Raw genomic sequence first — 18,145 nt, 5'->3', positions numbered from 1 at the left:
ACCTACAAAGGGTGTACGCACCTTAAAAGAGGTCCAGTGAAGGACCTTCTGTAGAGGTGCCCATCTTCTGTCAGATTGAATCTTGTTGATTTCAATCTGACTTTGTGTGCCTCCTTACGATCTTCTGGCAGCTTTCCTTATTTCAGGAATGCAACAATTTCATCCATCCAGCTTGGTCCCATGTCCATACACATTGCTTCCTGCTCTGTGCTCTCTGGTTCTATGCTCGGGCCCGACATATAGTCGATCATAACTGTTCTTGTTTTTCCAGTCTGCATTGAACTTTCCAGGTTAGCCAATGCGTCGGCATAGGTGTTGTCATCTCGGCTAACTTGGAGTAGTTGGCAGTTCTGAAATAGGGCTGCCAATCTGATGACCTCTTTTGCATATGCCGACATCCTTTCGTCTCTGGCTGCAAATTCTCCTATTGACTGATTAACAATAAGCTGTGAATCACAAAAAACTATTACCTCATCTGCTTCTGCTGCTTCTACCAGTTTTAGCCCTGCAATTAATGCTTCGTATGCCGCTTCATTGTTTTAGGCCTTGAACCCCAAATGGATAGACTGTTCTATTATTTCGCCATCTGGTGATATCAGTAGTACTCCTGCTCCCGCTCCTTGTCGGTTCGAACTTCCATCGATAAATAGTCTGAATGAGTCGCCGATGTAGATGCTGCAGGGTCTGAGTTTTTCCTTCCTTTGCTCTTTGGGCTTTGGCTGGGATTCTCCTTGCTTGCTGGGACAATGCTCATCCTGGCTCAATGGAGCCCAATGTTCGATGGTTTCAGGCGTGAATTCTGCCACGAAGTCGGCCAAAACTTGGCCTTTTATTGCTGTTTTGGGCTTGAACTCCAGGTTATACTGGCCCAAGGCAACTGCCCATCTTGCTATTCTTCCTGTTAAGTCTCCTTGTTGCAACAAGGACTTCAGTGGATGCTCTGTTAGGACCACAATCTTGTGCGCCTGAAAGTAATGGTTCAACTTCTTTGAAGCCATTACTAAGGTTAACATTAATTTCTCCAATGGTAGATACCTTGTTTCTGTGTTGGCCAAGGTTTTGCTAACATAGTAAACAGCCTTTTGCTCCCATTTTTCTTCTCGAATTAGTACTGCACTGACTGCGTGTTCTGAAACTGCCAAGTATAAAAACAGTTCTTCCTCTGGTTCTGGATTGGAAAGAATCGGAGTTGTGGTCAAGTACTTCTTCAGGTTGGTCAAAGCGGCTTCGCATTCTTCTGTCTGCAGAAAGTCTGGCTTTTTTCACCAGGTTAAAGAAAGGTCTGCACTTATCTAAGCTTCTGCTGATGAATCTGTTTAGGGCTGCGGCCCTTCCAGTACGCATCTGAACCTGTTTTGCCGACGTCGGGCTCTTCAGCTTTAAGATGGCCTTGATTTGGTCTGGGCTGGCCTCAATGCCCTTTCTTGTTACAAGATATCCTAAAAACTTACCTGATCCAACTCCAAATGCGCACTTTGATGCGTTGAGTCGGAACCGGTATGTTTTGAGTATATCAAAGACCTCTTTTAGGTCGACAAGATGACCCTTAGATTCCTTGATCTTCACGACCATGTCATCGATGTAGACTTCTACCGTTTTGCCAATTAGGTGCTTGAACATCTTTGTTACTAACCTTTGGTAAGTTGCTCCTGCATTTTTCAACCCAAAAGGCATTACCTTGTAATAGTACAGGCCTTTAGGGGTGATGAACGCGGTCTTCTCCTCGTCTAGAGGGTACATGGCAATCTGGTGGTACCCCCTGTATGCATCCAGAAAACTCATCCTTTCATGCCCTGAAGTAGCATCTACTCGCTGGTTAATCTTGGGTAGAGGAAAGCTGTCTTTGGGGCAGGCTTTGTTGAGGCTGGTAAAGTCTACACAGACCCTCCATTTGTCGTTCTTCTTCTTTACCACTACTGTGTTGGACAGCCATGTCGAGTAGTGAACTTCTCGGATGGCCCCGGCCTCCAGAAGTCTGTCTACTTCTTCTTCTACTGCTTTGACGTGCATCAACGTCGGTCTTCTGGCTCGTTGAATCACAGGTTTTGCTGACCTGTCGACATTCAGTCTGTGGCAAGTGACCTAGGGGTCAATGCTAGGCATTTCGTAAGGTGTCCAGGTGAACACCTCAATGTTGGCTCTTAGAAAAGTTTCCAACTCTTTCTCCTCTTCTTCGGCTAAGCCTGAACCGAGAAGAAAGAAGCGTTCTTCATCCCCATCCTGGACGAGGATTTTCTTTAGCGCCTCTTCGCTCTTTTCGGCTGGTTCTTTGCCGACGTCTTCTAAGACTTCCACGTCCTCATCTTCAATTTCTGCCTTCTTTGGCTCTCGTATGTAGCAGGTAGACTTCATTGCTGTCATGGAGCAATTTTTTGCCTGTAGTTGATCTCCTCTGATTTCTTCAATCCCATGCTCTGTTGGGAACTGCAGTAGTTGATGCAACGTTGAGGGAACTGCCCCCATTGCATGTAACCATGGCCCTCCCAAGATGATGTTATATGGCGAGGGTGTGTCAATCACCATAAATTCTGTCTTGATCTTCTTAGTACCAGCTTGTACTTTCACGCTTGCTGCGCCCAGTGGCCACGTCGGCGTTCCATTGAAGCCAACCATCGGGTTGCTGGATTGTTCCAGGTCGTCAGGATGAAGGCCCAGCTCCTTGTAACATTTGACATACATGATGTCGCAAGAGCTGCCTTGATCAATCAGGATGCGCTTCACTTGGCACTTCCCAACCTGGAGGGATACTACCAAGGCATCGTTGTGCGGATGCTGGACCATCTCTAGGTCAGCTTCAGTGAAGGCTATCATCGGTCCTCGGCACTCTTCAGGCTGAGGTCTTTTATGTCCGACCTGGTTCACGTGCTGCAGGTGTCTTGCTCTTTGGGTTTCTCCCTGAATGTCGCTTTCGTTTACCTTTGAGTGAATTACATTAACCACTCGTGGTCCTCCTGCCTATGGTTGCTATGATGGGGGAGGCGGAGCTGCTGGTGCTTGAGGCAATCTTGCCTGTTCTTCTCTTGTCCTGGCCTCATCAACAAGGTCCCTCAGATGGCCTTGCCTTACCAAGTCTTCTAAGTGTGCTTTTAGGGCTCTGCAACCCTGAGTTGGGTGCCCTTCTTCATTATGGTAAGCACAACGCCTTCCAACGTTTCTTCCCATGAATTCCTCTGGTGCTCTTGCTGGAGCTCTGAAATAGGGTTGCTTTCGTATTTGATCCAAGACTTTGTGGATCGGGACTCGGAATATAGTTGTTACTGCCTATTTACCCCTCAATTCCGTTTCTTGTTTGGTTGGTCCATTGTTGCCTCGGCTTCGCTTCAGTGAGCCGTTTCCTTTCTCCTGTTTTGTTTCTTTATTTCCCGACGTATCCTCCTCGGCTCTGGCGTACTTCTCTATTCTCGCCATGAGTTCTTCCATGCTTTTTGGCAATGTTTTTGCCAAAGGCTTCCGTAGTGGGCAGTCATCTTTTAGACCGTTTTTGAAAGACACGACCGCCACTTCTTGGTTGCATTTGGGTATTCGATTGAACACCTCGTAGTACCTCTTCTCGTAGGCCCTAAGGCCTTCTTCCTTGGTGATTCTTAAAGCCATCAGGGCGTCGACCCTCAAGGGCTGTAGTTTGTTTGTCACAAACCTGGCCACAAACATCTCAGCCAGGCCTTCCCACGTCTTTACGCTTTCCTTCGGTAGTTTATGGAACCAATCGGATGCAATTTCTCCAAAGGACGAGGGGAACACTTTGCAGAGCAACGGTTCGTTCCCACTATATAATGCCATCGAATTCAGGTATAGCCCGACGTGGAAGTTGGGATCTGTCTTACCATCATATATTTGGAACCTCGGCATACTAAATCGCTTTGGTGCTTGAAATTTGTCCAGTTCCACCGAAAATGGTGTCCTCGGCTTAACCGGGGAAATTACCTCGGCTTCAGCATTCTGTTGCCTCCTCTTGAGGTAATCTCTCAAGTCTTCTTTACTCCTTCCTGGAGCTCGACTATCTCTGGATTTCAATCTCCTCGGCACACTACTTTCGGCCTCGTGGTGGGCTTGTTTTGATCTCTCACCATGTGTTGTGTCAAAGCAAAGCGCCTGCCCTTGAACATGCCGATGTTCTTTGGGCTTTGGATCCTTCGTGTGATATGTTCTTCGGGACTCCTCTCGTCTCGGCTCCTCTCATCTGCCTTCCCCGGAAGGTCGGTAAGAGTGCCTTCCGCTCTTGGTGTGCTGAGGGACTTCGGGGATTGTTCTTCTTCCTCCCTTCTGGGTGTTAGTTGCTGGCATTGGCGTATCCTACAGTGGGTATGGTGACTGCATGACATTGTTTTGCATCATGAAGTTGACCACTGACTGTAGGTCTGCTAACTTGTTTGCCAAGTCTTTTACTTCCTCAACCCTCCGTAGGCACCTATCCCTTCATACCTGAAGGTTATTTTCGTTATAATACTTGCTTTGGTCTGTCCTCTTTGAAGCGTCGCCCTCTTGGCCGACGTCTCTCTCTGTGGCCCTGGTCATGATTTTTTGTATTGTGGTTGTCTCCTTCAACGTCAAGGTTAATTGGTCTGCCACTCCCAGTAGGAGTGTCGCCCCCAATGTTTTCCCTCTGTCCGTTACTGGCCATTTATTCTTCTAAGTTTCCCACAGACGGCGCCAAATTGTGTGGATAATTTTCTGACCATACTGCCCGCTTAGTAATCAGCTGGAGAGCACCGGCAGAATAGATGGCTTTAGCAAACCTGTAACAGAAAGAAAAGGCTCCGGCGGTGGCTCTTCCACTCGGAGGCACTCCGACGATCAAGTCAGTATATCTCTCAAAGATAATCAAGTGCTAAACTTATTATTCAAAGCATAAAATTGCGTACCTTAGACCCATGGGGGTGCCTCTCTTTTATAGTTTACTCAATCCAAGTCCTACTAGAAACCTGACTTCTATGAACTCCAATTCAGTGCTTACTTTGGATTCCTCAAGAGATAAAGATAAACTCCTTAAGAGCTTTATCTTTATCTTAGCAAAGTCTTCTCTTTACTCTAGGACTCCTGTCCCTTATCTTTTATCCATTTATCTCGGATTCCGATATCTTCGGAGATAACCTCGGCCTTACCGAGATAACCTCGGTGTCACAACCAGGACACGTGGCACTTCGGCTGACACATTGGCGTCACCATGCCACGTGTTGGTATTTCAGAAAATACATCCCCACATATTTCAATATAAAAGATATGGTAACATCATTTCATCCTTTATAAGACTAACGAATTTCAAATAAAAAGACGGCAAGTGTTATATGAATTAAAATCTTAAAGTAATTATGCCAAATTTATGAAACTTATTGTGATTTTTTTAAATCTCAACAGAGGTCAGTGTAATTTACACACATACGCACGCACAAAAAAAAAGTATGTACAAAATTTATCATTATCTGTAACTATTTTTTGAAAAATTACACTAAGTTGTAATTCCCCCTATAATTTTTTGTAATCTTAATATAATTTTGTTCTTATAATTAAGTCATTTTTAGTTATAATTAAAAATACCACAATAAATCATAAATAAATAAAATTTAAAATATAATAAAAGACCGCTTTAATCCTAAACAAAATAACGGCTGCAATGGATTAGAACAAAGGTCAGAAATTACATCACGATGGTCATAACAAAAGAAAAAATAATCCTGGACCTCACAATACAATGAGTCATAATTACACACTACTTAACTCATAACAAAAAATAAAAAAAAATCATAACCAAACATATGATATACTAAAAGAAAAATAAGAAAACAAGAGGTATATTGTAAAATTTGCCGTTTTACTTCTCTTTAATTGAAAGTTTAGCATAACTGCACCAAAATGATTGGTTAGTTTCTGTTACCCAAAAAACAACTTAAGAGGGGGATGAATTAATTTTTTACAAATTAAAATTAATAATACCCGAATAAAATTAACTACTAGTACAACAAATTATTAACAAGCACAATAATGAACTTAGCAGTAAATGATCAAGCAAAATAACAATGAAGTATAACTAACATACAAGGTAAATCAAATGATTAACACATGAATATTAGATAGTTATAGCAGTAGTAGGAAAGTAAAGAGATTAGGGAAGATGAGACAAACATATTTATAATAGTTTGGTTTTAACCAAGCCTACATCCACTCCTCAAGCTTCACTTGAGATTTTCCACTATCTTCTAACTTCACAGGGATGCTAGCAACCTCATAAACATGGAGCAATCCTCCATAGATTTTACACAGACTTCACAAGCCCAAACCCTTGCAAATCTTAAGTGATTCACAATCACTCTCAAGATTTCCAGAATACAGTGTTTTGTAACACTTTTACAAGATGCAATGATATTTTGGCTTTCCAAGAAAGCTTATAATAAATATCTCTCCCAGATGGATATACAAAATGAAGCTCTGTTTTTTCTGTAAACCTTACACAGAAAAGATAGGCTTAAAGCTATACGTCTCAGTGTATAATTTCTGAAAGAGGATGTAAACAAAAATTGAAAAACACTTCTCAGGAAATTTCTCAGATAATAGATGAGATTGATTGTAGATCAAAGAATATTTTTTGATTTTTTGTCACTTGTTTACATTAGAGGCTTTGGTATACATAATGAAACTTATAGCCGTTGTATTCATTTGAATTTATAATCGTTTATAGCCGTTGTACTCCATCATTACTAATTTGAATATCTTCCACCCCAGCATTACAAATTTGAATATCTTCCACTTGAACCTTTTGAACCTTTTGGCCTGCTGCTATGCTGCGCTGTTTGAGCCTTTGTTTTGAGTTGTTTGAATTCCTGATTTAATCAAATATTAAATATATTCTAACAACATTTAGGATAAAGGTTTAGGTGAGAAATAATAAGACAAAATAAATTTTGATTCTATTTTTCTTTTTCAAATAAATCATCAAAATAAATTTTGATTCTTTTTTTCTTTTTCAAATAAATTAAAACATAATTACATAAATCATCAAAATAAATAAATCTAATAATTTTTTAAATATTCTCCGAGGGAAGGACAATACAATGTACAAAACAGTTTTGGATACTATACCTTAAATTTGGATTTCAAAAAATCTAATTATTGTTTAACAATGAGTAAAATTGAAAATAATAAAATGAGAAGAAATTTTTTTTAAAAAAAAATTTAAATGGTTTTATGATAACACTTTTTACTAAAATTAAGATAATTATTTAGTAATCCTGAAACATGTGACATTATGTACGTGATGGACTAAACCAATCATAGAGTCAAAAAAAAATTATAAGAGAGATATATTTACTCATCTTTGCTAAGTAGTTAGCCAGAATGCTTTACTTGTTATGTGTCATAATTTTTCATTAATTAGAAGTACCACGTAAATAGTGTCACATGATACTTCAAGAACATAATAATTTTCCTTGGAATTGGTTTTCCCTTGCACTATAACTCTATTAATTACTGGAATTAATCCTATTTATTAAAAATATGATTTACACTACAATAAATTCTTAGTTTAGTGACATTTGAAAGTGACATTTGAAAGTGCCACAAAACTATTCTTGCAATGACATTTTTTTAATCTTGCGACGTTTTAAACAAGTGCCATTGATACTCATGCCACGATAGATACTAGTGATACTTCTAAGTGCCACTACCCCATGATAGTTTTGAGATCTTTTGTGACATTTACAAGTGCTATTATTTATTTTATTTTTTTAATTTTTGTGAATGCCACTCAAGCTTATTTTAGTCAGTGGTGCTACATGTACTAATTAATATATACATTAGTGTACCAATTAGTATTATGTCATTATTACTGATCTTACCTATTATACAAATTACAAATATCTAAAACCTCTAAAATTATATCACATTATCTATTAGTATAATAATTAATATATTAATTGATAAATATAACATTATTCTATTTTAGTAGATACCAAAATAGCATCATTATGAGCCTATTTATCATCTAATTTAATACTTACCACTAATATACTTTATGAAAATCACAATTTAACTCTTTCATTTAAGTCTCTCAGTTTTTGAAACGATGTTTGAGAAATCAATTACAATTTGACTTGAATTCTAAAATGTAAATTGGTCAATAAAGCAGAATAAAATATGATGATCATACATATTATCTACTTTGTATTTCTAAATTCTAACGCATGGAAAATTTTATCTCTCAGAAAGTTTAAGTGATTTTTTTAGAATGAAAAAAAAGTGACACATTCTATAACTTGTCTCATTTTATAATTTTTATTTAAATGTCCGATTGTTCCTCCTTTAAAGTTAGAAATTTTAAAAATGAAATAAAAATGATGTGTGAAATATAACTATGGCCTCTTTTGCGAAGAGATTAAAAGTCAACTTTTTATTTTTAACCTCTTTTAACTCACATCATATCTCTATTTTTATTTCTACGTTGTTTTAAAAAAAATTAAAAAATTAACTTTTAGGGGTTGTTTGGGATGACCTAAATAAGTGCACTTTTTGTCTTTTTACGAAAAGATGTGCAGAAAAGTAGAGAGGTGATGTGATAGAAAAAAGATAAAAAGATAAAAAGATGAATTATTTTGATGTTGCCAAACTTGACCTTAATCTACTTTCTAAAACAATCCTATATTTTGTTCAATTTATATATATATATATATATATATATATATTTAAATTCCTACTTAAATTCATACTTAAAATCCAACTTAAAATTTAAACTCATAAGACAACTTTAACGAAAAGCAATTTTGAGTTTAAAAAGAAAAGAATAATAAATCATGAGGAGATGGCCACCAACTCTTTTGCATTTTGTGGATCGAAGTTGCCACTCACCAACCTTTCACCAACCAACCGCGTTTGGCCCAAACTCGGCATTTTACATTTTGGTGGTCCCACCCCCACATTCAATCATTGACAGAGCCTCTGTTTGGCAAGTTAGTTTTCAGATTTTTTTGGCTATTTTAGTCACAAAAAATAAAATAGGCTATTTTAGTCATAATAAACAAAACATCACATCCAACCCATAATCATTACATTCTTCTCTCACAAAAAAATCAAAAAAACCAAAAAGCCAAAAAGCCCTTCCCAAACCAAGCTTTTTAGCCCAGGCTAAAATAACCAAAAAAGCCAAAAAACCAAAAAGTCAACCCACTTCCCAAACCAAGCCAGAGATACCAACATATTATAATAATATGATAGTCAAGTACTAACCCAAAAGGGCCAAAAAAAAAACCTACACCATATGATCCAAATCCTATCCATGGTTCGACCATTAAAACCAAGCATTATGACGTCATAAAACTCCATGTTGACGTCATTAAAAAGCTAAATTACAAGAATCCTTTTTTTCATTGGTGCAAACTACATTAATTTTTATAAACCAATAATTATAATCAATTAAATTATCAAAAATGGATTTCGAAACCTAAATATCCTGCTAATTAATGTTCACTAATCAATTTTTTAAATATATTTTAATACCCATTTTACACATATATCAATATTAACTTGAAAAATGCTTCGGACCCCCACTGGGGGTCGACCCCCAGTGAGATGGCGCGCCGTGATTGGATAAAAAAAAATTATTTTATCTTTTTTTTTTTTTTTTTAGTTTCAGCCAGTGGGGCTCGCCACCTCACTGGGGGTTTGCAGCAAGATTGTATTAACTTTAGTAACTGGTGTCATGATTTGCATCTCTTTATAAATATACACCTAGAAAAGGTATAAAAAAAAAAAAAAAAGGGAACCTCCAAATTTACTTTTACTAATTTAATGGATTATAAATGATTAATTTTAAAAAGATAATAAGCTTAAGAATATAACAACTAAATATAAAATCAAACACAGAGAACAAATACATAAATTTAATTTTTAAGAAGTGAACTCGCAACAAATTTTATTAAATCTTCTCCATCCATGTATTTTTGTGTTTTTAACATTATTGTTAAATGTTAGGTGATCCCAAACAAATTTTTTATGTATACAAAAATAATTACAAAATGAATCACAAAAGGTATAACTATATTGAATTTTCTTAACTTTTTACTTCATGCGACACTTACTTTACTTTCATTCGTAATTCATTAGTTGTATCGACAAAAAAAATAATATTATCATATTTTTTATATTAAGATGTATATTTTATTTTATTTCTCCACGTGCGTATATATTATCTTCATTAGGTTCGATAACTTTAGCCTTATAAGAAGAATTTTATCTAAAAAAAAAAGACTTATTTATATTTTTTTAAAAGTCATCCTTAGGTGGTTATTACATAGCAGGGTCACTCAACCATATAGCAGTAAGTCATGAACTTGCACACATGCAGGGATTCGAACTCACATTCTTGACAGTGGGTATGGTTAGCCTAGGTTTGAAAGGTTCGTTTTATCAACTATATGTATTATCGCCTGAATAGCTAACCCCAATAAAAGTGAAAATTAGAACATCAGAACTTATATCCCAAAATCTTACTATAGTGCCACACCTCTTGTGTTTCCAAAATAATCCAACTCCCAAAAGAAGTACTATTTTCGTCTTTGTAAAGTTTTTCAAAATTAATTCAATTTTTTTAATTGTCTTTCAATAATTTTTTTTTCTTTTAATTGTCAATTGAAGCTAAAAAAGAAATTTGTACAATTTTGTCAAAACCTATAAATTTGTCACTAATCATTCCAATCTTACATGCCAATTCTCCTGACAAACTCTGATTCCAAATCGTTTTCCAATTTTTGCTTCTAACCAAATTGTATTCTCCCCTGCTTTTTATTTAAATAGTTGAGGGTAAAACATGGATTTCATTAAGCTGTATTTGAAGGACTTTTTTTAAGTGTGTAACTTACACTTTATATTTACACCTTTCTGTTTGCTGTCCTATTTTATGTTTATACCTTCCACTTATACTTTTTGTGTTGGTTGCATATGGTGTGCAACCTTAAGGGGTTGCACACCATAACAGAACCCGTATTTGAATTATAATTTAGAAATTTAAAATTGAAAAAAAAATATATTTTTTAAAATTTACTTAAAATATGGATTGTGACATGTGATATAAAAAATTATAAATATTTTCTTGTCAAAAAATTTTAACTAATAGAAAAATTAATTGAACAAATAAAATATTTAACTGCTCTCTTATATAATAATAAAATTATTTAAATTATTAATTAAAATAAAATTTTGATATTATTAAAAATTGTTAATTAACTTAATAATTTATTAATAAAATATAATATTTATTATGAAATTAGAATCTTCAATAAGATTTATGTAATTTTCATAATTACATTCATATTTTTAATAAATTTTAAAGAATGTATTTATCTATACTATATATTAAGCAAAAGGAGGTTTTTAACCCCAAGACCTGTGGGAGAGCTCTAATCTCCTAATCCTAATTTTTTAATTTTTTAATTTAAAAAAAAAAATCTCAGCATTTATTGACTTCTCCCAACCCAACCTCAGCATTTATTAACTTCTCTCAACTCACAATCCCTTTTGACTTCTCTCATAATTATTGCAACACCTTTTTCTATTTATGACATTATATCTATATCTATACTATACTATCTATACTATATATTAAGCAAAAGGGGGTTTCTAACCCCCAAGCCCTGTGGGAGCTCCAATATGTCAATCCTAATTTTTTAATTTTTTGTTTTTTTTAAAAAAAAAATAATCTTAGCATTTATTAACTTCTCTCAACTCATAAAACTTTTTGACTTCTCTCATGATTATTGCAGTACCTTTTCCGAAACAAATAATTGGTATATTAAAAAAAATTTAAAACAAATATAAATATCTATATCTATATCTATCTATTTATTTATATCTATCTCTAACCCACAAGTTTTGTGGGAGTTCAAATATCTGAACCTTAATTTCTTAATTTTTTTGATTTTTTTTTTTAAAAAAAACTTAGCACTTATTAAATTCTTCCAAGTCTTTTAACTTCTTCAATACACACTAAACCCTAAACCCTAAACATAAACACTCACAAAGAAAAAAAATGTGATTGTAATGTGATGTGATTGTAGTTTGTTCAATGACTTTTTTTTTTAATATGATTGCTGTGGTTAGTTCAATGATTTTTTTTTAATGTTATTTAATCTTTTTATTTACTATTTTAATTTTATTTTTAATATGATTGAAGTTAGATAAACATAAACACTCACAAAGAAAAAAAATGTGATTGTAGTTAGTTCAATGGTTCTTTTTTTTTTTAATGTGATTGTAGTTAGTGAATGGTTCTTTTTTTCATTTATTTATTTTATTATGAGAAAAAAGTGATATGATTATAATTTGTTCAATGGTTCTTTTTTTTAATGTGATTTAATCTTTTATTTACTGTTTTAATGGTTTTTCTTTACAATTATTTATGAAAAAAAAATATGATTGTAGTTAGATAGCATAAAAATATTTGTGATTTGATTTGATTTTTTTCTGATTTGATTTTTAAAGTACCAATTATTGATAATGATTAAATTGCATTTTGAAAAAAAAAATTGTAATTGATTTTTTTAACTTACTATGTTTTTTTTAAAAAAAATTATTGTGTTTTTTTAACTATCAATTCACTTAATTTGTTATTTGATTTTTAACTCACTGTGTTTTTTAAAAAACAAAATGGATTGTACTCATTAGGGTCACATAATGTACCAATTATTGATGATAATTAGATTGTATTTTGACCTAAAAAAAATTGTAATTGATCTTTTTAACTCACTATGTTTTTTGAAAAATAAATTATTGTGTTTTTTAATCATCAATTGACTTAATTTGTGATTGATTTTTTTAATTACTGGTGATGATTAGATAGCATTAAAAAAATTGTGATTTGTATGATTGAAATTATCTCCTTTTGTTTATAATTTTATTTGTTAATATGATTGAAGTTAGATAGACATAAACACTCACAAAAAGAAAAATGTGATTGTAGTTTGTTCAATGGTTCTAAATAATCTTTTTTATTTACTATTTTAATGGTTATTTTTTTCAATTATTTTTTTTCTTTTGAGAAAAATGTCATTGTAATTAGATAGCATTAAAAAAATTGTGATTTGTATGATTGAAGTTATCTTCTTTTGTTTATAATTTGATTTTTTAATATGATTGAAATTAACTCACAAAAAGAAAAATATAATTGTAGTTTGTTCAATGGTTCTAAATAATCTATCTATACTATATATTAAACAAAATGGGGTTTTTAACCCCCAAGGCCTGTGGGAGATTTAATATTCCAATCTGAATTTTCTATATTTTTTATTTAAAAAAAAAACTCAGCATTTATTGATTTGGTCAAAATTCATTGATCAGCATTTATTAACTTTTTTCAATCCACATGTCTTTCCACATGAATGCATTTATTAATTTGGTGAAAACCTCCTCATACAAATAATTATAGATACAATCCGTGTGTAATTACTGCACTACCCTTTTTAATTTCTCCTATACACTATGGGAATAATGCTTGGGACCCCCTTTTGGAGTCACCCCCTCACCCCCTTTGCCACGTGGCAGGGGGTGATTGGTGGAGCAGGAAAAAAAAGAAAAAGAAAAAGAAAAGGTAACCAATGAGAGAGAGAGAGGGTCAAAGGGGGTGGGGAGAAAGGGGGGATGAATCATTACTCTTTTTAAAAAATATAAATATCTATAATTATCCCGTGCATAGCACGGGTGATAGACTAGTAATTTAATAAAAAAAATCCATCTTCACCGGACAAGCGGTGGTGGGGATGCCTCATTAGTAGGGTTTCATAGTGTAGAAATTGGTTGTTGTTGCTGAAGTTTTCGGTGAGTTAGTTTTTTAATTTCTTTTTATTTGAAATTAAAAAATTTTATTTGAGATAAATTTTTAATTTTTTTAAATTTTTATGAAAAAATTAAAATAATTGTGATTTATATGTAATATTTTATCTTATTAATTTTTTATTTTATTTTATTTTTTTAGGATTAAATTAACCAAAAAAAAGTTATACCAAACATAAGTATGTTTTGATTGACAAAAAAGAAAAAAAAAAAAAACAAGATACATAAAATTTTCTGTTAGGTGATTCAGGAATATAAATAAATAGGAATACTTATGATAGGCCAGCGACAAAATATTCCTAAACCAACTAATACCGCAGTCCTCACCAACCCCCGACCGGCTGGCGGGCGGTCCAACCATCTCGTAAAGCCTACACGACCGGTTTGAACCGGATCTCTCCTCCTATATATACCCTGATTTCCTCTTCATCCAAACTCAGGCTCTCTCTGCTCACCGGCGATCAAACACTCCGGCGAAACAAAACCAAAGAGGAAAAAACACAGAACTAATTCGCTGCAATAATGGCAACAAACGGAGAAGGAGAACAGAATCTCAGGCACCAAGAGGTCGGCCACAAGAGTCTTTTACAGAGCGATGCTCTCTACCAGGTGACCCCATTGGCTGATCTATCTCATATCATCTGTTTTCAGATTTGTTTTGTTGTTTTTCTCAATTTTCTGATCTGGGTTTTGTTGGTTTTTGCAGTATATACTTGAGACCAGTGTTTACCCAAGAGAGCCAGAGGCGATGAAGGAGCTCAGAGAGGTCACTGCAAAGCATCCATGGTGAGTTCTGTTTGGCTTCCTAGGAATTTGTTTTCTGAAACTTAAAGGTTTAAACATCATTTATGGTGAGTTATATTTATTTTCACCAAACTAGTTTTTTCCTAGAAATAGATTTTAAAAATCCGTGGTGAGTTATGTTTGGTTTCCTTAAAAAGAAATTGGAAACTAATTTGGTTCTGTTTTCTTAAAAACACTAAAATCAGCATCCACGGTGAGTTATGTTTGCTTTCGTTTTCAGAATCTGATTTGTAAAAGTAAAAAAAAAAATAAATAAGAAAAACAAATCTGCAGACTAATTGGGTTCTAATTTCTTTGAAAAACACTCAAAACAACATCCAGGGTGAGCTCTGTTTTTATTTTCACCAAACTAATTTTTAGTAATTTTTCAGAAAACATAAAAAAAATATACCAAACAGGTTCTGAAATTGTGATGTGTACGAGGATCAAGTTGGAATTTGTTTCGAATTTGTGTTGATGTTTTGAATTTGTGAAACAGGAACATCATGACTACCTCTGCCGACGAAGGTCAGTTCTTGAACATGCTTTTGAAGCTTATCAACGCCAAGAACACGATGGAAATCGGTGTTTACACTGGTTACTCTCTTCTAGCCACCGCCCTTGCTCTCCCCGATGATGGGAAGGTACTAGAATCAAACAAACATTATCAATCCCCTAGTTTTGCTGCTAAGAAATTTGATGAATAGGAGTTCAAATCTTCTTTTTTTTCTTTTTTTTTTTCCTGTTCTTTCTTTGCATTTTCTTGCTAACCAAACAGAGAGGGTGGTTGTAAAAAGTAGAATCAGCAATTTAACTTGGAAATTTTGTGTATTTGATTGTTGTAGATTTTGGCAATGGACATTAACAGAGATAACTTCGAAATCGGTCTGCCGATAATTGAAAAGGCCGGCGTCGCTCACAAAATCGACTTCAGAGAAGGCCCTGCTCTGCCTGCTCTCGATCAAATGATCGAAGATGTAAGCTTTCATCAAACCCATCAAAATTTCTCTCTAATCTCTATGGATATGTTTGTTTTGGGGCAAGGACATGAAATTGGATTAATCCTAAATTTCTTGTTTGGATAGAAAAGTGATCCTCCAAATTAACAGTTTCCGAGTTGTATCCTATAGAGTATTGTGAAAAGGGATGGAATACAAAATGATCAAGAGTTACAAGATCAAAATATTTTTCGTATTTGATCATCATGATCATTAACCCATTAATGTCTCAGGATTTCAAATAAATTTGAAAATAAAAGATTCAGGCTTAATAGAAGGAGACATTTCAAAAATGAGATAAGTAGTTCTTGACTTAATCAGGTATTTAACAACTTCAAAATGTGAGGTTGTATATTCAAATCCGATGAAGAGTAGTTTGATTATCTTGTAACTAAAAAAAATAAGAGTAATCTTTGATCTTAGAGAGTCTTAGAATCCATGATCTAAACACAATTTAAGTCCACAAACCTCTTTTTGAATCTGTGGGCTAAACACAGCTTGAATCTATAAACCATTGTTTGAATCCATAATCCAAACACAATTTAAGTCCATCTGGAGTTATGGGAACACTTTCTTTATTCCATATTTTTGACTGTGGTGTTTTGTAAAGTTGGTAAAAAGTTGATTTTTTGGCATTTTTTAGTCTATTTTGTCTTTTTGTGAGTAAAAAATATGAGAGGTGATGTGATCCAAAATAGATAAAAAGCCAAAAGCTGACTTTTTACTGGGTTGCCAAAGCATCAGTTACTTTTTGGAACAATATGACACTACACTACTAAATGAATCAAAATTTTAGATCAAAATACTAAAGTAGGGATGATATGAATTATCATTTTGGACTTTTACTCTTTGGAACAAAATGACACTACTAAAAGAATCAAAATATTAGATCAAAATACTAGGTAGGGATGATATGAATTATCTAAACAAAAATTCTTACACAACAACTAGTGCAAATAATCCAAACAAAAGTTAAAAGATTGATAACACCAACCCCATTAGGGTGAATTTGGCTTACCGATATATATATATATATATATTTTTTAAATTATGTTGATTTTTTATCAATCATTTGTTTGTTTCTGTAATTGACTAATTCAAATGTGATGAATTTTACAGGGAAAGCATCATGGGTCGTTTGATTTCATTTTCGTGGACGCTGACAAGGACAACTACATCAACTACCACAAGAGGCTGATTGATCTGGTGAAGGTTGGGGGACTGATCGGCTACGATAACACCCTCTGGAACGGCTCTGTGGTGGCGCCTCCGGACGCTCCGATGAGGAAGTACGTAAGGTACTACAGAGACTTCGTCTTGGAGCTCAACAAGGCACTCGCCGCCGATCCCCGCATCGAGATCTGCATGCTTCCCGTCGGCGATGGCATTACCCTGTGCCGGCGTGTCTGCTGATTCCAACCCATTGCTGGACAAAAACCAAATAATATGATATTTTGCTTTTATTTTTATTATCTTTTGTTACGTCATATGTATTTGTATTTCTAATGGACGGTGGATGATTGGAAGAGTTCACGACCTACGCTTCCGATTTGATTTGCTGCTCGAATCAACATACAAAGTGGTCTATTAATTGGTTTTGAAATATTAGTAATGTTGTTCATGCAATATTTTTATAAATATCAATTCATAATTGAAAATATGGGAAATCAGATTTCATTCATCACCAAATTCAGATTCTAGATATTTTTTTAGAATAAGAATATTGTGGCTGATTTGACAACTCCATTTGTTGGAGTCTTGGTTGGTAACAAGTCAACAACTCCGTACCTAACGCCCAAATATGCAAATTTTTAAGGCCAAATTTGACTCAATGACTCATTTGGATTTAACATTTCAGTGAAATGATATTTACAAAAATGATGTTACTAAATTATTCTAGTAAATAAAATTGTATAAAAAAAATCTGTAAGAACAATATTATCTAAATGAAAATGATATTAGTTAATTTTTTTTTATACCTATTATATGGATTTGTTATTATTATTATGTAAATAAGATAATTTCACATATACATAGGATATCTATTGTGTATTAAGCAACGGAAGAGATTAATTCATGCCATAATTAATCAATATATGGCACTAGTTTTTTTTTTTTTTTTTTTTATCAGCAAATGTTAATTGTTAGTTGTTAGATTAACATTTATGAAAGAAAACTTGGCAAAGCACTTAAATACTTGTACTCTTTTAATTCAACTCCCTTAAAAGAAATTGAATCCATGACCTCCTTGGGACTAAATTCTAAAGAAGACATGGTGGCCAAGTAGACTAGACCTAGTTAGTTCAATATATGGCACTAGTTGAACAAAAATAAAGAAAGAAAAAAAAAACTTTCAAAATTATTTGTTAACATTGTTAGTTTTTGTTTTATTTTGTAAAAAATTAAAATGAGAAATTTATTTGGTAAACAAAAATATTTTGAAAATAGAGAATTAAGTTTGGTAAGTTACCAGAAGTGGTGGTTGATGGTGGATGATGGAAAAATGTGATGATCATCGGTGGGGTGGCCACAAGTGGGTGGAGTGTGGTTGGGGC

The 18,145-nt window shown here is 33.9% G+C and overlaps 1 protein-coding gene across 1 annotated transcript; it reads left to right on the top strand.

The window, feature by feature from the left end:
* The first annotated feature begins 14,052 nt into the window (after positions 1 to 14,052).
* LOC114265740 (caffeoyl-CoA O-methyltransferase) lies at positions 14,053 to 17,248 on the top strand. Its single transcript, XM_028206560.2, has 5 exons — positions 14,053 to 14,418; positions 14,516 to 14,595; positions 15,092 to 15,236; positions 15,438 to 15,569; positions 16,710 to 17,248. The coding sequence occupies exons 1-5, from the start codon at positions 14,332 to 14,334 to the stop codon at positions 17,001 to 17,003; spliced, it is 738 nt and encodes a 245-aa protein (XP_028062361.2). The 5' UTR covers positions 14,053 to 14,331; the 3' UTR covers positions 17,004 to 17,248.
* The last annotated feature ends 897 nt before the right edge of the window (positions 17,249 to 18,145 follow it).

This window comes from Camellia sinensis, chromosome 3 (assembly GCF_055761805.1).
Source record: "Camellia sinensis isolate YWXY chromosome 3, ASM5576180v1, whole genome shotgun sequence".
Lineage (NCBI taxonomy): Eukaryota > Viridiplantae > Streptophyta > Magnoliopsida > Ericales > Theaceae > Camellia > Camellia sinensis.
Note: the sequence above shows the minus strand (reverse complement) of the source record. Positions and strands in the feature narration are given on the sequence as shown.

Excerpts from the sequence above, each read along its gene's own strand:
- LOC114265740 (XM_028206560.2), top strand. The coding sequence starts at position 14,332 with ATGGCAACAAACGGAGAAGGAGAACAGAATCTCAGGCACCAAGAGGTC. Across the intron at positions 14,419-14,515 it reads AGAGCGATGCTCTCTACCAG|TATATACTTGAGACCAGTGT; the intron begins GTGACCCCATTG and ends TGGTTTTTGCAG. Across the intron at positions 15,570-16,709 it reads TCGATCAAATGATCGAAGAT|GGAAAGCATCATGGGTCGTT; the intron begins GTAAGCTTTCAT and ends TGAATTTTACAG.